At 39.2% G+C, this 23414-nt stretch overlaps 3 protein-coding genes across 3 annotated transcripts; 1 reads left to right on the top strand and 2 right to left on the bottom strand.

Moving 5' to 3' along the window:
* The first annotated feature begins 5419 nt into the window (after window positions 1-5419).
* LOC108149713 (kelch-like protein 6) lies at window positions 5420-7233 on the top strand. Its single transcript, XM_017277478.2, has 2 exons — window positions 5420-6329; window positions 6660-7233. Exons 1-2 carry the CDS (start codon window positions 5461-5463, stop codon window positions 6892-6894), a joined length of 1104 nt encoding a protein of 367 aa, XP_017132967.1. The 5' UTR covers window positions 5420-5460; the 3' UTR covers window positions 6895-7233.
* A 1587-nt stretch (window positions 7234-8820) lies between these two features.
* On the bottom strand, window positions 8821-14891 carry LOC108149679. The gene is made up of 2 exons (XM_017277426.1): window positions 14871-14891; window positions 8821-8904 (listed from the first exon to the last, which is right to left on the bottom strand). Exons 1-2 carry the CDS (start codon window positions 14889-14891, stop codon window positions 8821-8823), a joined length of 105 nt encoding a protein of 34 aa, XP_017132915.1.
* Window positions 14892-17201: 2310 nt separating this feature from the next.
* LOC108149840 (lambda-crystallin) lies at window positions 17202-18293 on the bottom strand. The gene is made up of 2 exons (XM_041707367.1): window positions 17848-18293; window positions 17202-17791 (listed from the first exon to the last, which is right to left on the bottom strand). The coding sequence occupies exons 1-2, from the start codon at window positions 18271-18273 to the stop codon at window positions 17255-17257; spliced, it is 963 nt and encodes a 320-aa protein (XP_041563301.1). The 5' UTR covers window positions 18274-18293; the 3' UTR covers window positions 17202-17254.
* Window positions 18294-23414: the final 5121 nt, after the last annotated feature.

The following is a 23414-nucleotide window of genomic DNA, read 5'->3' as shown; positions in this document are numbered from 1 at the left end:
CGCCTGACGCCAGTGTTGCCAGTTTGCTGGCAGAAAAAAAGCTGTTTCTAGCGGTACAGAAAAAAAAGCTACTTTGCTCAGGGCGAGAAAAGCTTTAAAAAAGCTGAAACGTCACGAAGCGCTTGTGTGCTTTTGTATGATGCAGCTTGCTATATATTTGGTTATCAAATTACCATTTAATCACTATTTGTTAACTATTGATGGAGTAGAATATACATATTTTGAAAGGTTGATATATTGTGCATATTTATAACCTTTTTTTAGTTTTATATTGTGTTATAATACTACACTAAAGAAATTATATAAAATAAACCACTAACATAATTTCTTCTAATTACTTTGACAGCTGAAAGATAGCCAGATCTAACGGGATTACAGCTGATCTGGCAACACTGTCAGATCATAATATCGCTAGTATTTTTATGCGATGAATACCAACAATCGTGCACGATGTTACCTTGATCGATGGGCATGGCGATCGATTATTACTTATCGATAACAACAACTGATAAGAACCGCGAAAAATATATATTTTTGAATAAGTAAATCTATTCTATCTATGTCAAAATAACATAAATAAACATTACCATTTATCAATTACTTTTGTAAAATTAAATTGCATTATAGTCTATTTATTCTTTTCATTTCATATTATTATTAACAGTGTGGTCATTGGTCAAATAACCATATTCGATATTTCAATAATTTTTTAAGATACATTTAATCTTCCTATTCCAGCGTTATTTTGTGTACTTGGTTAATCATATTTTTTTTTTGCAAGTCACCAAATGGGCAAAACTTTGTTTATCTGCCTATATCAAAGCCCGCCAAGAGATGTCCTTTGTAGTGGGCCTTCCGGCATTGGCAAAGGACTGCCGAGCTGGCAGACAAACAAAACTCAACCGCAGACAACCCACTCAAATGGAGTTGCCTCCTTTGAAAGTTTATTCGCTTGTAAATAATTTTTAGCCGGCGGCAAAATCGATACTTCGTTTAAGATTTTTGCATATAGTATATGCGGCCATCGCAGGGCTCTGAAAATTTTGTCAAGCTGCGCAAAACTTTCAACAGCAGCCGTCGAGCGAAGTTATATGAGCAGCGTATGCCGATAATGCATAAGAGAAAAGTCGGAGGGCCAACGGAGAAATGGCATAAGAGAAATGGCTAGCAGATGCTGGGAGGAGGAGAAATGAAAGCATAAGCCAAATGGGGAAGTTTTGCTATTAAAGTTTTTCATCAGCGCCTATTTGCCGAGCTCTCGAAACTTGGCCCTAAACCCGTTTGCTGGTGGGGCGAAGGGCAAATATTTGTCAGGCAATTAAATGTTTACTGTTTTTATTATATGTTTTTGTTTGCTCTACCCTCCTGTGAATTTTTATTGTGACAAAAGAGGCGGCAGAATTGGCTGGAGGCTTTTCCGGCTAAAATTAATCATACGGCTCGTTGCCACAGTGCAAACAATTCGCCAAAAGGCAACAAGGAAACAGCTAAGCCTTGCACCTTGCAACCATGACGTGATTAGGAGTATAATATATGGAATGCAATTTAATGCAAAAAAGAAATTAATGATTTCAAAAGCATCCATTACTTCTTACAAAATTAACTCGTTGTCTTTAAAAGCTTTCGAGATTAAGATCTTTGATAATTTATTTATAATTATGTTTTGAAGAGAAAATAAGGACAACAAAACAATGTAGTGTATTTACATTTGCTTTAAAACACTTAAAAAAATATAAATTGGGAAAGGAACAAAAATCTCATAACGATTTTTCTCCTGCCTTTCCATATTTATTTCGTACTAATTAATACATCACGTCATACAGTCGGTGGTAATGAGATTTGCTGGCGAGCATTTGAAGCGATTCAATGAGGCGGCTCAACATATTATTGCCACTCATTCCAGAAGCCTCAAATGGACTCCACAACACCTCCCAGTCTCGATTTCACTGTATATGCATGCAAATTAATTAACAACACTCATTGGGGCCATAGTAAATTAATAATTTAGCCAGACATTACGCATACGACGCATCGACTGAGTGGCAGTAAAAAGCTGTCCAAAAACGCAGAGGAGATGGGCCAAGAGTCGTTTTAATTACCACATAACAAGGCAGCGGGCCACAAATGGCAACTGGGAAATGGGAAATGCGAAATTCCCGAGCAGTGGAGTGAGTGAGTGGAAAACGGGGAAGGGAAAGCATGTCACGCTAAATGGGAAATGTTGCGAATACGACCTGAGGGCACGAGTGCCTGAATGTGTGTGCGTTTTATGACATTGCCAATTTACAAAATTTCATAAATATAAATTGGTTTTAAATGTTAAAATAAAACAATTAAAATCGCCCCTGGTTAACAGCAAATTGAGCGCTTCATCCTCCGCCAAAAAAGGTCATGGATAATATGCACGAATTTAGCAAACATTCGAGGAGCTCTGAATAATTTAGGCGGAATTATGATTGCATTTCCCCTGAGAGACAGTGAGTGCCAATCGGAAATTAGTCAAACACAATCTATTCACATTTACATCGATCTGTTAGCCAAATCACAACCAGGAAAATGGCTCAATTCAATCGACGCAAACAACCAATTTATTTAGCCATCAACCATTTTTTTTGTAGACCGTTGAAATTGTTTATGGTTGTTACTGTTCTTCAACATTTCATCGGTTGGCGATAAAACAGCATGACAAATGAATGGAATTCGTTGGCAATTTTCGTTTCACTGCCCCCATAAATTTCGCACTAATAAAACTGCGGAAAAGTGTGCTCCAAAAAAGCAATTGAAAAGGCATCAAAAGCGAGTGCAATAAATACGGTTTAAGCTTTATGGTATCCTTTTTTGTAGTCAGCAATTACTTTGGAGTTTTTGAAGCTCAGATGAAATCTTTGACTTTAAGTCGGAACTATTAAATGGCGCAGCATAGCTAACAAATCGATATTTAATGACAAAGCTTAGTCACACCCACACCCACCCAAAAACACGCCCCCTAGACTAACACCCGCACACTCAAACAAAGCAAGCACATACATCATTGTCAATGTCAAAGTGTCAAAGCAAACTTGCAGTGCACAAAGCTAACGGCGCATAGTTATTACACTCAAAAAAAAATTAATATCAGTTTGCCATGATAAAATCAAATCAAATCAAATCAAACTTGTTGTTTTAAGAGTTTTATAAATCAATTTGTTATACGTACTTATAACTTTATACTGAGAAACTTAGTCAAATTTAACTATGTATAGTGGTAGGATCACTATATAAATAAATATAAAATATTTTGTATTCACAGCTAATCACGCTTACACTAAACACTAAAAATAAAATGAACAGCCTCTCCATAAACCTCTTAAAACTATATTTTTCGGTGCACTCGCAGTTCTCAATGCTCAGTTGCTAGAATCATTTCAACCGGCCGACCCAAGTCAAGTGCAATAAACCCTCGAACCGACTGGAGAATTTTGCATTTCGGCCACGCCCACATAATGCTCTGCCCCCTTTTAGCCCGCAGTTATGATGTTGCAGTAAGCAGCAAGTAAACTGCAATTTGCGAACAAAAACTTTGGATGCGACAAACTTTCCACCCATATGTCCCTCTCTCTACAACGCTCTGTTTCTCTCTCTTTTACTCGCTTTGTTTTTATCTCTCTCACTCCGCTTAGCAAACGGGCAACAATTTGAACTGACAAAGTCCGGCGATAAAAAAAAATGTTTAAGTACTTTAGTTGCGAATGCATCGCACAAAAGTTTATTAAACAAACAGGTAACGATAAAACTGAATGGCAAAGAGAGAAAAAGTGAGCGGGAAAAACAAGTATGATTTACTCCTCCTGCTTTGCTTTTTAACAGATGTTTCAATGAATAACAAATGTATAGTTATTGATGTTGTTTGGGCCACCAAGATTCGTGAATAGCAACGAAAATGAAATAAAAATGTTTTGTTGGCAATACAAACTGTATGTCAAAGAAGTATGTGAACAAGTTTTCATTTTGCATTTAAAAATACTGGAAAACAAATAATAATGTCAGTGGCTGAGCTTTTGAGATTTTTTTCCTATAAAATATTGCCAAAAAAAATGTACAATTATATTTGGTAAAATATTTTTGCTACCTAAAGAACCCTTTTATGAACTTATGCTTTCAAAACTTTCGATCAAATAGAAGAGATTTTAGTGGCACCCAAATTTACTTGAGGGTGGAATTTACAAATCCTTTTGAAATCTTACCACTCGGGGGCATTGAAAATCCCAAACAATCGGGTGTCAAATTGACGACTAGCTTGTCTAGTAATAAGCCCCTTGCCCACTCACCATTAACAATGTACAGTCATCGCTAGACTCCTGTCCTCCTTGGGTCCCCCAACCCGGTTGTCACGCCCCCTCCGACGGCCTCCGCCCACCAATTGTGTGTACGCCGCTCGCATAATCAATTATGCGTCTGCAGTGCGTCCGAAGTTCCCTCTAAACTTGGCAATTTATTTGCACCGGAAACTCAACATAAATCAAACTAATTTCTCCTGGGATTTTTCAGCACAACTTCCAACGTGTTCCATTCGCTCTGTCTCTGTCCCACTCGCACTGTTGTTGTCGGTCACGTGTTTAGCTGCGTGGGAGGGAGCGGGACGGAACAGAGCGTAGGCGTAGCAAATTGAATTTGTCGCGCTGTGTTGCATAATTTGAGGCGCATTGTGCGTCTAATTGGCCAACGAAAGGAAAGGAAAAAGTGAAAGCCCCGAAGACATGCGGCAAAATCGGGTGTTGCCCGTATTAGACAGGTTTTGTTCTATATTATCAACGGTATTGCATGACCATAAATGCTAATTGTGCGAGACGTCCCTATTCAACTGAGCCACATTGTATTTCCGCCGCTTGTTGACTTCAATGTTCGTGAACATCACTCATCCGCGTTATTCCAATGTCACTGCCAGAGGATGTTTTGAAACTGATTTGGGAAATGAAAGGATAAGTAGATTTTATTTGTTGTTGTTTTAGCTTATGTTGTCAAGTTTTCATGAAAACACATTCAAATTTAAGAAAATTTAAAGAGATTTCTAAGCCTGCCTTTGTTTAAAAATGTTCTTAGTTTAACTAGTCTATCATTACAAATGATCACTAAAATTAAATTTAGATTAAAGGAAATATAATCTAAACATAAATTTTTAGAGAAACCAAACTATTGTTGCATGAATGTTAAGCGATTTCTTTATAAGATAAGTATTAAATTAATACCGCGAAATTATCAAAACTAAACTTATTTTATGTTATGTTTTACACTCTTCGTTTTAGAAATGAAAATTAAGAGTATAAGGGTTTTATTATCTACTATTGAACTTAGTATAGTCTTTAATACTGTCTTATTTTATGTATTTTTTTTCAAGACACTTATTTAAACTAAATTTTCAGTTTTTTTGGTGTAGGCTTCTGTACTATCTAAAAACACTGTCAAAATTTGAAGTATTTCAAAATGAATAAGCAAAAATTAGACAATGTGGCCCATCAGGAGGATTTACCAATGGAACCACAATTACCGGAACTCAGTTTTCGTGATTTTCGCAAGAGCAACCGAAAGAATCCGCTGGGGAAGTACTTTCACTTGCCCAAGCAAAAGGACACACTGGAAACGCTCAAGGAATTTTGGAGTGAAAACGAGAATACCGATTTTCTGGTGCGGATTGGACAGTATGTTTTTCCCTGCCATCGTTTGGTCTTAATGGTCTATGTAGAGCGAGTCAGGCAGAATATGGATAAATTAGAGCTACGATTACCAGAGGATTTGGTCAAGCCGGAGATCTTTGAACGACTTTATCGCTGGATGATGGACAAGGAACCATTGCTGAAACGTTCAAACATTGTTGATCTTCTGTCGGCTTCAACTTATCTTAAGATCGATGAGTTGACCCATCAAATTTGGCATTGCTTGGATCAGGACTCATTGTTCGGTGAACATTGGGCTGCCCAGGTGGCCCAAGATGCTTTGAACTTTAAGAAACTGCATTATTTGCACTACATGATGTTGCATAGGATTCAATACTTCTTTCTGACTTTTGTAGCTTCAGATGAGTATCTTGCTTTGCCGCTTAAAAGCCTATGTCACCTCTTTTCCTCGAACGACATAAGGGTTAACTCAGAGGCGGAGGTTTTTTACGCCGCCATCCGCTGGCTAAATCACAAGTGGCCATCCCGTCAGATCCATCTCACGGAGGTCATGGACAAGGTGCGTCTCTTCTGGATGCCCAATCAACTGCTTCTAATGCTGAAGTCGCCGGTGGATGACATACGTGTGGACCGCATAACCGAGTCGTCGGAATTAAAGGCACACATGGAGCAGGCCAGGTGGGTACACTAAAACAAATTTGCTATTTCTCAAAAGCAGGACCTAAAAGTTTTAAGTTTTACATATTAAAACAGGATGAATGAATGAATTATGTTTAAATTCAAAATTGAAAAGAGTTTGCATATGTCTTTAATAGCTTAAATTTAATATAATTCTTAATATGTAAAAAATATAAATATACCAAATTAAATATATAATATATATTTAAATATATATTCTACATTACTTGGCTACTCGCATTTAACAACTGCTAACTTTTCTGAGTGCATCATTTGATTTGTCCTTCTAATTACTCCGACTGCCAATTAACTGCCGTACCTCCTCATTAGCTTCGATCAATTGGTGATGCAATTCAACGGCGGAACGTGGGAGTACTGGGAGATTTTAAAGATCTCCTCACTGCCGCGGCCGCGAGAATTCATCTGTCACAATTTGGCAACTTACCACGAACCAAAACCAAATTCACCTGTCCAGGTGTTCAGCTACGCCGACTTCCTCAACTACCTGGGCGTCCTGCAGTCACTGCCTCCGAACACTTTGCCACTCCTCCAAAAGCATCGCTGATGGCCCAAATGGCATCGAATACACCAGGATGCCTCCTTCCTCCTCCAACGACGACCTTGATGATGATGATGTGGCTGGGCAAAATGACAGCGATCGTGCTGCGTGGCAGTTACACCAAATTTGCATTACCTGAGCAGGTGTTTTCGTGGGGTGTTGGTCCTGCATCCACCTCTCCAATGAACTTAATGCTGGTCTGGATTTTAACGAGAGTTGACTGAAAAGTTTGACCAGAAAATCGATTTAGAAAGCTCTTGTATATGATTTCTACTGTCTTTCATACTTATATGTTATCATGGATTTTTAATTATGTATGATTAAAATGCATTTTTGTTTTCCGAATTTACTTCGTGATTTTACAAAAATATTTAAAAACGGTAATTTATTTGTTGTGTTTATACGATTAACTTAAAAAGCTAAGATAGCCATAAAAACAAAAAAATTGCACAAACAACACAAGGGTTTTTTCTTGTTTTTCAATAGTTTTTAGATGACCAATCAGTTTAACATATAAATTATTTGTTAAAACAGCGAAAGTATTAAACAAATTTTCTAATCTATTTATAAACACTTAGCATAACATTATAATATGTATGTTTAGCAATGTTTATAGCTGATTATATATTTTAAATATTCTTTTTAAAAACCATAAATTTGTAAGGTATTCTTTAATAATCTCAATCGTTACATGAATTCAAATGTTCTTTAAATTTTCTATTCCCAATAATTTATAAAACTTACTTCGCATTTTATTAAAAACTTTGTAAAACTACCAGAGGCAGCGGTTTTATTAAAAAGGGTTCCACTAACTAATAGCATAACTAATTTCCACTCTTAAGCATTTCTAAATTTTAGAAATACTTCAAGGCTTGGAGTGCAAAGTACGCTTAATATCGTAAGCCCGAAAACATCTTTGAAGCCACTCCCCTGCCTGCCATCTTATTACACTTCCCCAGTGATTTTCGAAACAATTTCCTCATCAACGGTAACTGTGAACCACATTTGCAGCATCGTCGTCATCCTGGCCACATCACCTTGTTTCGGTTCGGAATGCTCGCGGCGCTTCTCCTGAGTTTTTCCAACACACATACCCTTGGAATTTTCCGCCCACACTGCCACACACCTGGCGTCGCTGGGAAATTGAAAATGTTTGTTGCTGCGGCAGGAGTCTGCAAAGTTGGCAAATCGAGATTGCAGTTTGCTGTGACGACGATGTTTACGACAGGAATGTGAATGTAAATGTGAATGTTCTTGGCTGCCTTGCGGCTAATAACTGCAGGCAGCTTCCTAAAAGAAACATTTCCATAATTAACAATGTCGTGGAGGAATAAATGCATGGCCATCCGCTAAAGCTGTTTTATAAAGAAACACAATTTCCTAATGTGCTTAAAAAAAATGTGTGTGCATGTGGGTGCAACCTGTTATTAAAATCATAAATCTGCATTAAGCGAGTCTGTGTGGGCTAACAAAACGGGTTTATCAGCTAGGCAACGCATTTTTCATGCTTTTTTGCCACACATAAATTTATTTAAGGGGCTCGTTCGTCTCTTTTTTTAATAAACTCTCGCTGAATTTCCCTCCCTCCTAAGCTTCATACAGGGCTTATACAGCTGAATGGCGTCCTTTAATTCATTTTCCATACACACACACTCACACACACCAAGTCTAAAAAACAGCGGAAAATGATTAAAAACCACTTTAATATATCTTCTTTGTCACTCTTGCTGGGTGTGAAGGAGAATAGGATGTGAATGGCAGACTTACGAAAAGCCCTTGTTGACTGACAGTGGAGGCTTTAAATTGTGCTTGTCTTGTGCAGAAAAAATGGTTACAAAAGGCCAAAACATAATAATGTTTAAGTTAAAATAAAATAAAATTAAAATTAAGAATACTGGTTATGATTTATTTTATTTTATTTATATTCCTTAGTTAACCTTTGCTCGGAATGAATGGTGAGGGCCTTAGATCAAAGCGGTTAGGACCTGGTGGTGATGAAGACATCCAAACTCTCGCCTCGCAAAGCAAACCATAAATATTTAATAATTTTTATATTTTAGATCTGCTGAACTCAGTCGCTGAATTACAATCCGTATTTATGCAGGACTTTTGTTATTAAAAAGGTTATTACCAGTTGATGATGACTTCAGAGTGCTAACAGTTGAATTCAGATGTGATTTTCTTATTTCATTCCTCTATTATTAAAAACAAGTACATTATAAATGCCTTTCCACTCCTTTTATTACCTTAACAATGGGAGCATTAAAATGCCATGTAAACTATTTCAATGCCTTTTAATACGTACCACTCGAACAATAAGTAGCGAAACTTAAAATGCCCTATTAACGTGTCAGTAGAAGTTGTTGGTGGGAACAACACGCCAGAAACTAAATGCAATCGAGGGACGACTTGTATTGTAGCTATCGATTTTATAGTTGCTCATTTTGTGGGGAAAAAAAGAAAATTTGTAGAGTGAAGAATGAAAAACGAAACAGACACGAAAAAAAGTTCAAAATTACAACGCATAGTTGCGGTCAATTGTTAGTGCAAAATGCCCCAAACAATTAGAAACCACAATTGCTGTTCTGGCCAAGGGAGAACTTTTCATTTTTCCCGGGCAGGAGTGCAGGCTGCAGTTTCCCCATTTGACCCCCGGAAAACGCCAGCTGCAAATGCATTCCATTCTGAGGTTAATGCTCGCAGCCAAACGAAGGGCGAACATTGTGCCCCCACACTTAACCCACTTCAGCCCGAGAGTTCGGTTTATAAACTTGCCGGGGCATTGCTGTCCTGACAGTACATTTGGCAAATTTTCTTTCTCCTCGGAGCTCAACTTTGCGGCAGCTGCAGTTCCCTGGCTCCTCAGTCCCTCTATCAAGTGAGGCGGACATAATGCGATTTTAATACAGATTTCGCCCCAATTCAACTCCCCATTGGCCCCGAAGAAGAGTGAAGTCTGTCATGTTGCATGACACTCCCCAATGGAGGCGGAATATGAGTGCTATGTGCCCGTGTGTGTATGTAATTTATAAGCCCTTAACTGTTTATTTGCTGGCCAAAACCTGCCCGACGTGTGCCACATTTCGGTCCAATCGGTTGATAACTGCGTATCCGGCAGAGCACTTAAGCCGCTTACCGCTTTTGCTCATTTTCCGAAAGTTTCCCCTGACTTTGGTACAATTGAATAATTAGTTTGGTAGATTTGAAAATTTAATGAGTGTAGGACTGGCAGGAACTGTGAAATTTTTGCAACTAGTGCAGTAAACATCTGTAGATGTTAATTAGCTTTCATTTGGGGTAATTAATAAGTGGTTTTATGTATGAGTTGCAGCAATGTTAAGAATTGTCTGGTATATATTAAATTATAATATTATATATTATGTTTATTGTATTATATGTTTATTGAGTTTAAGCTTTACTTTACTTAATTGAATATGAACCCAAAAATAAAATGATCATAGAAACTTTTGTTTCATGAATTTTAAGCTATTGGGCATGAACAACTTCTCAATAAAATTTGTATTTATTAATACCAAGAAAATATGGCTTAAAGATAATGCCTTAGACTACAGTTTTAGACTCTAGATATAGAACATAAATTTGGAAAAGTAAACACCCCTGAATCAAAGTAAACGCCACAAGAGTTAGCCCACTTTTAGCCGCTTTTAGCAAACGTTTGTCGTACTTCACCTTCAACTCTTTAGCTTTGTTTTTTTGTGTGCCGGCGGCTGAGCACTTTAGCACACCAAAAGCCGAACTCAAACGCCACCGGTATTTGGGTGGGCTGCCCCATGGGTGGATGTGTGCTTTTATGCTTTTACAATCCTATTAAAGTATCAGACAATCTAATCAACGGCAGGCGGCAGCTCAAAAACCGCGCGTCCTGCACACGCGCTAAACGTTGCCAAAAAGCGAGGACCGCAGACAGGACGAAAGCTCAGCTTGGTGGGTATTGGATTGTGAGTGGTAGGTGGTGGGTGGTGGGTGGTGGGTGGTGGGCTGCGGGTGGCATAATGGGTGGCCGAGTGGGTGGTGACAGATCCACAATTGCTGACGCCGTGGCTGCTTGTTGACAGCCCCCCAAAAACCCTTCTATGCACAACTAAACACGCAGATAGACGAGCAGATAGCAACAACAGCAATCACAAGAATGCCAACAATGGCACCAAACAACAATCGCATTACAAGGCAAAATGTCCAGTGAAACAGGCGGAGGCAGAGTCAACTATTTGATGGGCTTTGGGGGGCTGACTCCAAGGGAAGAAATGGGGAAAATGGGATCCACTTTCTCAACCAGCGCAGATGGCGTGAGAGCTGACTTTCACGTAGTTGGGAACAGGGCACGGCAATAATTGAGAAACTAACCAAAATGTTGCATTTAGTTTTTAAGAAAAATAATGAAAACTAAAAAAAATAATGAATATTTTTGTTTAAATCCTTTTTTATATTTTATGAAGCAATTTGTTAAAATAAAACGAAGCTTAGTTAACTAAAACCAATAATGGTTATTTGAATATGTCATGAGCTTGTTCCCGCCTTAAAGAAAAACGTTTATATTCAAATAAAGAGTATAAGAATGCATTTTTAAACAGGTCATGAGCTTTTACCTACCTCAAAGCAAATCGTTTTAATTCAACTGAAAAGTAAAGAAAATGAAAATTAAGCATATTTAAACATGTCATGAGCCTACCTAAAAAAAAAAAAGTTTTTTTTCTTTTTTTATCTTTAAAATGACTGGACAACACATCTAGTCTAGGTTATAACAGTTAAATGAACCGACAATATTTGCAGTACATGTTAAGTGTTTCACTTTTCCTTTTAACTCTTTTAAAATTGGTGTATTTGTCACAATCTAGTTTAAATTTCAACTTAATTAAGAGAAATATTTACCAATTTAAGTGAACTAGCAATATATAATTTTGCCATCTATTTAAATCGCAAGCTTAAAGCTTGCATTAATTACTTAAAATTAAACCCATTCCTGCGACTTTTTCGAGCCTCACGTACCCATCTCGTGGCGTGACTGTTGCTGTCGTAGTCGCATTGTTGGTTCGGTCTGCGTCAGTTTAATTTGAATACACTTAAGTGTGTTGCGGTGTGCCAGGGAGCAGTTACGAGAATTTCCAATTGAAAATCACTTCAAGTTTAATTTGATTGCCGCTCCGGCAGCTGAGAGAAATGGTTAGCCTTCTCTGTCTCCGATTCTCGGGCCCCATCTCTGTCCGAGTCGCATTTCCATTCCATTCTCTATAGATGTCTCTCTCGATTTTAATCACATTTCGGCACGGCATTAATATTGATGAAAACTTGTTGTGTTCTGCATAATTTCTGAGGCATCAGCAACAGTGAAAACACAGCAACATGTTTCAATCCCTTGCGCAAATAAGGGGAATACTCTTTCTCGAATTTCCTTAAGTTTCGGTCGGTGAAGTTTCATTACTTGATTATTTTTGCGTGGATGGGAAGAAAAAAGAGCTGAAAAAATGCACGAAATACGAAATTAAATCTCCAGGAGGCAAAGTCAACGAAAAAAGGGCAAATGGAATGCGCCACGCAGACGAAACGAAACGATTGGAGGGCTGAGAATGTAATGCAATCAAGAAGCCAGAAAGGAGAGCCCCAAAAATCAGTTCACCAAGAATGTGGGATACCCTCTACGAGTCTGGTTGCTACCTCACCACCTTACGCTAAGCAACTTAAATTGAATTTTTCAGACTTTGGTTCTGCCAATAACAAAGGCTTTACACTTTATTAACTTAATGCCCCCATCCATCGTCAGTGGTAGATGACCCCTGACAAAGTATGGAGGGTACCTACGTGCCCGGTCATAATCGCAAACGTCTTTCCGCCACAACGATGATGAACCCATTATGCCGCCCACAGCACACATTCCAGGTGAGGGTAAAAAGAAGCAACAAAAATTGGATTTTCATTATTTACAGCATATTACACACACACATCCTTCAGTTGCCTGTTGCCTGTGTGTGTTGTGGATCGTGTATCGATAGGCATATGTGCCTATATATGCATCAAGTAGGTGGGTCGGACTTTATTCCCATGCAACGTTGCGTATACGTATCAACAAATAAAAAAGCCCAGGAAGAGAGTGAGATAGACAGACAGACAGACGGGCAGGCAGACAGACTGGCTGACAGGATGGACCCTTTGGGCTAGGAAATTAATTAAATTAAGTCAACGAAAAGTGAAACGCCAGACGCACATAGTCGCTGGATACCCGATCCCCACACACTTGTGCATTTCCTGTTATCCTGCGAGCAGGAAGCCTTTGCCCGCAGGACACTCCTCTTTGACATTCATCGCTCTCGCCCCCCCCCATCACTTTCAGTTGTGATGCTGTCGCCATCCGCGATAAGCTCGCTTCGTTATAATCCTAATTAAATATTTAGGTTTACTCTATGGCTGTATTTACTTAGCTGCCCCATTCCTGTTTTCTGCGTTTCGCCCTTGTTGCTCGCTCGTCTTTATCTGATAAGCCCTTTTCTGGCTGGGCAAGGGTTAATTGCATTAGAGTTATGACAATTGCCAGCAAATTTGAGTTGGCGAAAAAAAACGGAAAAGCAAATACGAAATGTGATTGCGAAAACAAACTCAAATACAGAACGAGACTAATTAGATAAGACTTGCCCTACGAGCTTAAATACATGAGAAGCGCAGAGAGAGGTGCATTTTGGGTGCAGTTGTGCTTGCTAAGCAAACAAAGAAGCTGGCAGAAAGTACATTATAATATGAAGACTTATGAGTTGGCTTTAGTCACTTTGATACAAAAAAAAAAACTTCCCCTAACCATTTATATTCAACTAGTAGTGTAGTCTTTAAAGTCTAGACAGGAACAAACACTTAAAAGATCTGGGGGAGCCCTGCAAAGCCTCAAATGCTATCTCTTTCCACTTGCAACGAGTATTTTGCAATCCATCCCAATATCCTCCTACCAGTTTCTTGACCGTCTGACGTTTGCCGGCGTAGTTGAGACAGGGCGCAATTTGTTTTAATCAACAAAGTCAAAAAAGGGGCACGTAGATCTCCATTCTGTGAGAAATTAAATAAACTTTGTGTTGGCCAAACAATTTGCCCATCGTCCGCCTGCGAAGCGTCTGCGGTTTTGACCGCCGCTCCAGACACAAAAAAGCGAGAAGCAACAAAAAGCGCTGACGGGCGAAAACGACGAAGAACCTTAGAAAAGGACGCGGACGTGACTTTTGGGCGAGGATAAAGGCATGCAGCATGCAATCCTTTAAAGCGATTTAATAATGCAACCAGTTTGGGTCAAGGACATTAATTTTCTTGAGCACACAAATTTGTCATAATGAAGTCGAATTCTTGGCCTCCTCGATTAGCCAAGTGCCCATGGTCCCCGAGTAATGGCATTACGTTCGACAGATAAATGAAAATTCCAGTCGAAGAACATAAATTATTTCAAAGGCACTGATTTATTGGCTGACCACAACAAATGCCACAAAAAAACGAAAGAAGATTAAGAAAATTAAAACGTTTTGCAGACATCTTTGGAGTTTTTTAGACATAAACTGTGGCCATTATATGATGCTCTTTTTTTTAGTATTGGCTTGAAATAATTTTAAAAAATTTTATTCGAGTTAGAGCATTTTTATTTCGCTCAACTTTGATCTGTTTCAGTACTTATTGTGTGTCCATTGTGTGTTATCAATAAAGCAAATTGAATTTGCTGCGGTGCAAAAAATGCCACTGAGGTCGATCAAGATAAATGTCAGCGGGAGAGCGATGCCAAGAAAATGGGAAATTGCCTCGAAGACACTTGAAGCTCCGGGCAATTGTTTGCTGTTGTTTGCCATTGTTTGCAATGGTTTGTTTTGTGATTTTTGGGTCGCCCGTTTGAGATGTTGAAGTTAAATGAATCTCCCCGGATGATTTTGTCTTTGGCCTCCAACGATGATAAATGAAAGAGGTTAGCTGATGATTTAAGGATGCCTTCTTAGTCCTCTCACCCGCATCCGAAGCTTTGACATCTTCATTCCCCTCACAACCTGCTTATTTATTTATCATCCTCACATACTTTGAATGTAATGTATCAAATCGAATCGAATGGAATGGATCGGATCGACTAGGTTCTCGGTTCGAATCAACTTTGTGCGCTTCGAGGCGTAAATGTTTTATGGAATGATTTATTATTCGGGGCTCTATCTGTCTGCTGGCTGCGGGGGCGTGGCCCAGCCCCTAGGCCATAAAACATGGCCCCTTATTTGTTGCTACTCCTGCTGGTCCTATTTGACCCGAAGGTCCGAAGGAACACGTCAAATCGATTGTTAACAACTGAGCTAACAAGAACAAATGTCGTTGGGATTGAAAAATTGTTATTTCTTTGTCTACGTGTTGTTTTATGTTTTTTGTAAGGTGAGGAAAAGCGAAGGCAGCGTGGATATAATTAATGATGCTGCCAGGACAAAGAAATCGGAGATTTTCTTTGTGTCCGGAATTTAATTAGTGGTCGAGCAAATCCCTTTGAACTTGGTGGTGGCGAAACTGGATTGGAACAAATTCAAATGCCTTCCAAGTATCCTTTAGTCGTTTTTTTTGACAATTTACTCCATCTCAAACTCTCTTGAAATTAATTACATTGATTCCGCTGGCGTTAATTACATGCATCCATCCATTCCTCCAGCTCTTGCTTTTACCTCTGTCTCTCTTTTAGTCCCTTGTGAAAAACACACACAAATGAAATTGGCCATAAAACAATGCATTTCCGCTCTTTCCCGACACATGGCTTCCTTCCGTTTCCGCTTTAGCGCCATTTTGCCAACAACACCCACCCACAGAGTTCAATAAACAGCAGGTCCTAACGTCTGGCTCAAACCTGCAAAAATGAAAAGAAAAAAAAACAAGGAGTTGTAAGCCAAAGTAAGGCAGAGAGGACATTGAAATTGTTGCCTGCTTTATGTTGTCATTCCATTAATTATCGTTCGTTATTTTAACTTTTAGCAGCACCCCCCACATCGCCATTGTGCACTGTCTGCACTTTACAAATACCTACGACCACCTCATAACGTTGGCCAACTCTTTTTGCCTTTTGTCATTTTTTTTTGTCGAATGTAATTTTTTGTCAACGCCTTTTGTTTGCACATTAAATGGCATTGGCTCGCCAGCGCCATGTGCAATTGTCCTGTCCCCTTTGCTCCCTTACATTCCCCTCTATGAAATTCCAATGGCTGATGGTCTGGGTAATGAATTACTAGCCACATGCTTTTTGTCCACCGCCCGCTGGCTCGCAACAATGACATTGCAGTTTTTAGCCGACGCCGCCGCCGGCATCAACAATTTCAGGGCCGCCGACGATTCGGGATCCTCCCCAGTAGCCTACCCCCTAAAAATCCAGCTCCATGGAGCAGGCTGGTTGAAATTATGCGACTTTAATTGTTATATGGCCATAGCCACTCTTTTAAATACTTCGCATTGAAATATGGCCGACAGTCTGGTGGCGAGCATTTTAATCAAGATGGCTTCGCAAAGTTGATTGCAATCAGATAAAGGGTTTTTTAAAAATGGAAACATTATTAAATAAAATTATAAATTAAAATTACATTTTAATTGGACGGGATCGATTATTAGAGAATGCTTCCCGAAGTTTAAAAAATTGTTATTTTTTTAATTGTATTATTAAATTGAATTATTTTGTGCAATGTAAAAGTCTAAAATTCAAAGTTTGAGATTTCACAAAACAAATTTGTTATTTTTCCGATCAAATTTATTTAACCTTTCCAAAAATTAACTTTTGGTGCAATATTTAATATTTTCAGAAACGTGTTTACTTTCGAAATGCACAGATGGATGTTATATTTAGTGTTGCTTTTTTAGGCGCATCTTTGAACTCGTAGTTCTTGTTCAGTAACATAAAAAAAGGACCATTTTAAGTTAGTAATAGGAATTTTCACTCAGGCGGAAACACACCAAATTCTGATATTTAAAGCAATTGCTAAAGAGCTCGCCAGCAATTCGCAGTGAAAACAAATCCGGCGCTCAAATAGAGATTTTTCACTTAAGCAGCTCTTAGTCCGGGGAGAATTCAGCAGCGCCCGAAATGAAAAATGAGTTAAGGCCGCCAGCATTCATCAGGCCAAGTGCCGAAACGGGGAAAATTGTAATGGAAAAACTAAGAAAAGCGTCGAGAGCGAGGGCGAGAGCATGCCGATGCGGAAATGTGACACGTTGTACTTGAATGCTCCGCCTGGAAAAGCGTTTCCGGTTGCCGCAAAAATTAATTTCATTAATGCACGAAACTGGAGAAGCGAACGAAGGAGGAGAAGCAAGATGACACAGACCCATTTAGTTGATTCGCAGTTTATTCAGGGAACATCACAACGCAGCAATTAATTTCCTATTCAAACAGCTTTTTTAGTTTGGCCAGCTGGGTGAGGAACTCGTCGCGGGTGGCGCGTCTTTCCTCGAGACTTTCGAGGGGCACCAGCTGCTCACACTGCCTGGCAATCTTTTCCAGCGTTTCCCGATCCTCCTGCGTGTTTGGGGTTTCTCCATAGGTGGCACTTACGGCCGAGATTTCTCCGCCAAATCGCTGGAAATAGTCAGCAACACCGCCTGGAGCATTCAAATGGGCTGTCTCGAGCGATCCGAGCAGGGCGTATCGCAACCCAAGTCCCTGACTCAGTACTCGATCCACATCGGCCACGCTGAGTATGCCGGAGCCCACCAAGCGCCACACTTCGTTTAGGATGGCATACTGGATGCGGTTGGTGGCAAAGCCCTGGATCTCTTTCTTCAGGGTCACCGGACGTTGGCCAATGGTGAGCATGAGGTCGTGAGTTCGCTGTACGGACTGAGGGGAAGTCCAGGGAGCGGGGACAATCTCCACCAGGGGGATGAAGTACGGCGGGTTCAGTGGATGGGCCACCAGCATCTGTTTGGGAGGAGTAAATCGCAGTTATTGATATTTGAGACAAAAACCTAACCCACCTGCTGCCGCCTCTTGAGTCCCTCGCTGTACAACGATGGCATAAAGGTGCTCGTGGAACTGGCCACCACTGTCTGCTCCTCCAGGAGCTCGTCCAACTGCGAGTACAGGGATTTCTTCAGCTGCAGCACCTCGGGAACACACTCCTGTATGTGCACCGCCTGCCTGGTGAGTTCCTCCAGTCGAGTGGTCACCTCGATGAGGGCGAATTGTTCCGAGGCCCGCAAACTTCCCCTCAGCGAACCCTTCTCCTCCAGACCATGCAATTCCTTGTCCAGTTCCTGCAATGCCAAGGACAACTGGCTCTCCAAAATGTCATAGAGCTGCACTCGATAGCCAGCCGCTGCGAAGAGCATCGCCCAGGCCCTGCCAATCAATCCACTGCCCACAATCCCAATCTTCTGGCTACTCATTTCGAACTGCCCCATGCGAGCGCTCCGAAATTCCGACTTGGCGTTCCGGATCAGAACGGGAACTGCAGATTTATCGCCCCGGGTTCAAGTTCAGCCAGCAATCTCATCAGTCATGCGACATTATGGTTCTCTATTGATAATGAATTGTTTATTTATGAACGTACACTGTGGGAAAGGGTTTTATTAAGGAATTATCATTTTAAATTATTATCGTTATGTATGAAAGCTAATATGCTTTTATCAAGCTTATATCAGCTTATTCTAAGTGTAAGCTGAATAATTATTAGGAAAACGGAAATTAATATTGTTCTTATATGCAAACATTCAATAGTTTAAGCGAAACTGACTGTGCTCATTACTCATTACTCATAACAATGACATTAATACTGACCAAGCACATCGAAATTTAAGAAAACCAAAACTATTTAATGTCTTCCCAAATCTAACAATTAATTTTTGTAAGCATTTAAAGTTTCAGTTTAATGTATGTGCACCTTCAACCTTTCTATTTTTAAGTCTCATTAAATTTAATTGCTTATCAATTTTAAAGGCCGTGTAAAATTCTCGGCAGCCTATTAATTGATAATCCCATATTTTGTGATTTATTGTGGCTTAAGCTTTCACTTTCGGCTTGCAAGGTGATAGGGATGGGTTGCTACATAGTGGAAAAATATAAATATGAAGGGCGGAAGTGTGACATTCCGCCCAACTGACAAAAGCCTGCATGTAATACTTTTATGCATATTTCGCGCATATTTTTCTGACATTGTAAGTGGCTGAGGCTGCCAGCAATAAATTATTGAATAAGCACTGCCAACAACAACAGCAAGAACAGCAACAGAAGCCGGAAGAGACAGCAACAGAGGCGGAGAAAGAGACGGAGAGAATGGAGTTCTGGGACAGAGTCTCGTTTTCATATGTAAACCACATTAATCATACGCCCCGTTTGCGTTTTCATTTACGCCACTGACATATGAAAAAATGTGAACGAATGAATAACAACAGCAATAACAGAAGCAGAAGAATCGCAATCGGAAAAACGGTAGGGAAAACAGAAAATATACTATATATCCCCAGACGAAACTGTTAGGCAGCCGGGTTAAATCAGCCATGAAATGCCATCTACACTATGGCAAGCCATAAAAATAATTTAACAAAGGGCAGCCAGAAATATTTATACACAGAGTGCGTTCGCATTGAGAGATTCGCATTTCAGTTCATTGCATTTAAATGCTTGTTAATAAAAATGGAAAATGGAAATCAATGCCAGATGCAAAGGGAGAGTTGTTGAAAGCGTTTACGTTTATATTTTCGTTTACGTTTACGCTCAAAATTGCTGGCTTCCCCTTCCTTTGGCCAAGGACTCAATGGAGAGGAAGGAAATAAGTAAAATTTTAATCCGAATTTCGATACGCCAATTACATGCCATATTTTATTTATTTGCCATTTATTTGAAATTTCAAAATGCAGCCCTTTTTTATTTGTTTCATAGTATTTTACTATGTTGCCTTATCAATTAAATTATTTTCCTACTATTTTAGTTGTTCGCTTTGTAATTCAATGCTGAGATTTCTTTAAAATCAATGCTAATATAATTAGAAATCCCTGGGTCACCTTAAAGCCATAAAAGCCACTATTCGGTTGCATCTAGCACCGCCAATCATATGCGGTCAACTGTCCCAGAAGCAGAAATCAAAATCACCAACCAAAAAAATAAAAGCAGCTACAGCATCAGCAGCCGTAAAAAAAAAGCAACCTCAAAATCAATTAATTTTATTGGCCACCTTCCCGTGCCCTGAAAAACTGTCCGTGTGCGGAAAACTGAAATGTCATTGTGGTGAAAAACTATTTCCCAAACAGATCGCAATTCCCCGTTTATTTCGACCTTTTTCGTGCTGTCACTTTCTGTGAGGGTATTATGGCTTAGCATTTACACCGGGTTTGTAATAAATTAAAACAGTTAAAGCGTTTATTTTGGATACTCCACTTTTTGAAGCGCTTAGATAGCATTAAAGCATATATTAGTTTATGTTTTTCTGGGTAGACAACCAAAATCTTAAGGAAAATAGCTTAATAATAGAATTAGCTTCGTTAAGCAAGACTATTATGTTTAAGAACAAAATAAAACGACAAAACATAAGTTAATGCCTTCAATACCACCAATCGGTATTGGTTTCTTTTCTTCTGACTTAGCTTAAGCCATAAATTATTATTAAATATATTTCTTAAGCTATTTTGAATACAATTTCATTTAAGGGTATTACAACTTCGTTGTTTATAGACGGTGTGACATTTTTTATATTGTTTGTCATTGGGCAGAATCTAAATCTGAGTCTATCTCGTCTCTGACATTGACAAAAGTGCAAAGGATTAAAAGTTGTACACGGGTCCGAACAAAAGCCATTGAGAGGTAACCACATAGATACACACGCTTGTACACCCTGCTTTTTTTTTTGCATTTTTTTCAGCCGCACTGAGGAATTGAAGTCACGTAGTTTGTGTGCAAATTTTTTGCTGCTCCGTTCACAGGGGGAAATGGTTCGTGTCCGTGTGCCATGTCCGGGTTCGGAAAGGTCCCTTTTTTGATTTGGTTATGTTGCTAAATTTAATTCTTGCTTAGCCGTCGCACTCACACTCTCTGATTAAATTTACCCCCCGACACTTACGTGATTTCAATGCGTAATTTATGCCAATAAGCCCATAGCCTAGCCTAGCTGAGGCCATATGGACTGGCCAAACCCCAAAACCCGGGGTCTGACAAACTTTTAATTAGTTTAGTGTCACTCGAAAGGCCCGCCTCGCTTTGAATTTGTAGGGTATTTGTTTTGAAGAGGTGCCAAATAGCAAACACACTCGGGGATTCAGAGATTTTGAGATCCAGAGATTGCGAGATCACAGAGATAACCGCACTCACGTGTTAATGTCTGTTTGCTCGCCCTCGCCTCAAAATGGTTGAATGCCATGTGTGTCGTGTGTTTCCCTCTGGCTTAGATACTAATCGGGGTCCGTTGCCTTGGCCACACTTGTCACCCGTTCACAGAGATCCATTCCTTGGTCCTTTGGTCCATTAGTCCTGCGACCCCCCTTGAAACATGCGAGTTCTCTCCCCAGTCCCCAATTTTGCCATCCAATTAACTTGATGTCGTCGCCGTTCTTGCTTTGCGAGGTGAAAAGTTGCAGCCAAATCAAATGTGCCAAAGCATAGAGAAGTCGCGTGACTGTCAACAAAGCGAAATCTCTGCCAGTGTAAGTCGTGGCAAAAAACGGCAAAAGTTTGCCTTTGAATACTCTTAGCAGGACACGGAATGTGGCAAGTGGGCGCTAAAATCCCACAAGGGGAATCATCAAAGGATTTACTTTTTAAATGCGTTATTTCACATGGGTAACCCAGATTTACAGATTCAACACTTTAAAATCAGTTCAAGGGGTCATGAGATAAAAAAGGTTTCCATTCTTAATAGTTAACACTAATTTTCACTGAATAATAAAATAATGAATATGCATGCTCTTAAATCTCTTGGACTTATTATAATTCAACCCAAACGCAATACAAAGTCTATCGGAAATTCAAAAGTAATCGTCCTCAAAGGACAAGCACCCTGGAATCCTAATTATCCTACAAATAGGGCATACGACTTTCTATATTTTGCGGAAATAAATACTTCCCCCTCATTTCTTTTGCGTTTATTTGTTCTTCTGGCTCTTTGGCGTTCGTTTGCTGGCTTTCAGCCCAATTTAATAGTTTTTCGATTTGCTGAAAAGCGAATGCCAAAGCACAGAAAATAAATTGTCACTGAAATGCTGGCCAACTTGAGCAGCTGGCCCGCTCCTTGCCAGTTAACCGCAAAAACCAGGGCCAGAGGGCCGTAAGACAGAGTCCAGAACCAAGACAGGCAGAAAGGCAAAGTTTCCTGCAGGATCCACTCAGAGTGGAGCGGCGACAGACTCCTTGGCCTTATCTTTATCAGTTTCGGGAGTGAAAAAGCGCAGCGATGTCCTTGTCGTCACATATCGAGTGCAAAAAGTTCGACGACTTGGCAGCGTACGACGACGACACCCAATACTTCCTGCCAGCCTTTAGCAAACCACGAAAAACACTGAGAGGAACATCATTAAAATTGTTCAAAAATGTTTTAAACATAAAGCATTAAATTTCAAGATATGACTTTATGTACGTATGAAAGGTTTTTAAGTTTTCATACAATTTTTTAATATTCTTAAATCATGTAGTTGCAGAGATTAATCATTATTATATTAAAATTAACTTAGAATAATAATTTATTTAATTTCATTCGAAAATAGTAGAAAGTTAGTTATAAGTTATTCCATGATTTTAAATATAATATAATATCTTATTTAAAACCACATTCAAATTAAGTTTTTGTAAATATCAAAACTCTATATTTATATTTATACATATATTATTACAATATCTCAAACTTTTTAAAATAAGCTTTAATTTTTTTAATTGTATTGCAAAAAAATTAAAAAAAATTATTAATTGAACATTGTATTTTCTAGTGCACACAAAACCAGCCATAGAAAACCTTCTTTCTTTTGCTGAAGTCTCAAGTGAAGTTGTAAATAACTGTAGTTTGAATGGGAAAAGGAAAATTCTCAATTGAATACATTGCGTTTTGATTGCACACCCCCCTTTTACCCGAGATAATTATCAACTTAATAAAAAACCAACTAACTGTCATTTAAAATGACCCATAAAATCCCATAAAAGCGCATAAAGTGCAACGCACACATCGTCGTTGCTGTAGTCGTTACTTGTTGTAAATATAGTACGCTCATGCTCAACATGCACTCAATGAATGAAATGTGTGCACAATGTTGAAAATAGTTGACACCGCCCCTCGTTCCCCCTGAAAGGGGGGCGTTCCATCTTCTAGCTCATGTTGTTGTTGCTCATACGGATGGCAGGGCACGAGTTGGTTATATTTTTGCAAAATAAATATTGTTCAAATTCTTGCCGAAAAGAAATGCGTTAATTTGTAACTTATTTATAAACGAAATTTAAGTAGTTTAACAGAGAACTAAAGTTCTACCAAACCGAGAAAGTATTTAAAGCTGCAATGAAATCCTGTTGTTCTGGTGAAAAGAACAGAGTGGTATGCATTTCATTCTGCTTTATTTAAAAATGGTTTAAA

This window comes from Drosophila elegans, unplaced genomic scaffold (genome assembly GCF_018152505.1).
Source record: "Drosophila elegans isolate 14027-0461.03 unplaced genomic scaffold, ASM1815250v1 contig_183, whole genome shotgun sequence".
Lineage (NCBI taxonomy): Eukaryota > Metazoa > Arthropoda > Insecta > Diptera > Drosophilidae > Drosophila > Drosophila elegans.
Note: the sequence above shows the minus strand (reverse complement) of the source record. Positions and strands in the feature narration are given on the sequence as shown.

What these genes read in the sequence shown, in the direction of transcription:
- LOC108149713 (XM_017277478.2), top strand. Translation starts at nt 5,461, where the DNA reads ATGAATAAGCAAAAATTAGACAATGTGGCCCATCAGGAGGATTTACCA. An exon ending in GCACACATGGAGCAGGCCAG is followed by an intron (nt 6,330 to 6,659) that starts GTGGGTACACTA and finishes CCTCCTCATTAG; the next exon opens with CTTCGATCAATTGGTGATGC.
- LOC108149679 (XM_017277426.1), bottom strand. Translation starts at nt 14,891, where the DNA reads ATGTCAAAGCTTCGGATGCGG. An exon ending in TGTCAAAGCTTCGGATGCGG is followed by an intron (nt 8,905 to 14,870) that starts GTGAGAGGACTA and finishes TTGCTTTGCGAG; the next exon opens with GCGAGAGTTTGGATGTCTTC.
- LOC108149840 (XM_041707367.1), bottom strand. Translation starts at nt 18,273, where the DNA reads ATGGGGCAGTTCGAAATGAGTAGCCAGAAGATTGGGATTGTGGGCAGT. An exon ending in GACTCAAGAGGCGGCAGCAG is followed by an intron (nt 17,792 to 17,847) that starts GTGGGTTAGGTT and finishes CCTCCCAAACAG; the next exon opens with ATGCTGGTGGCCCATCCACT.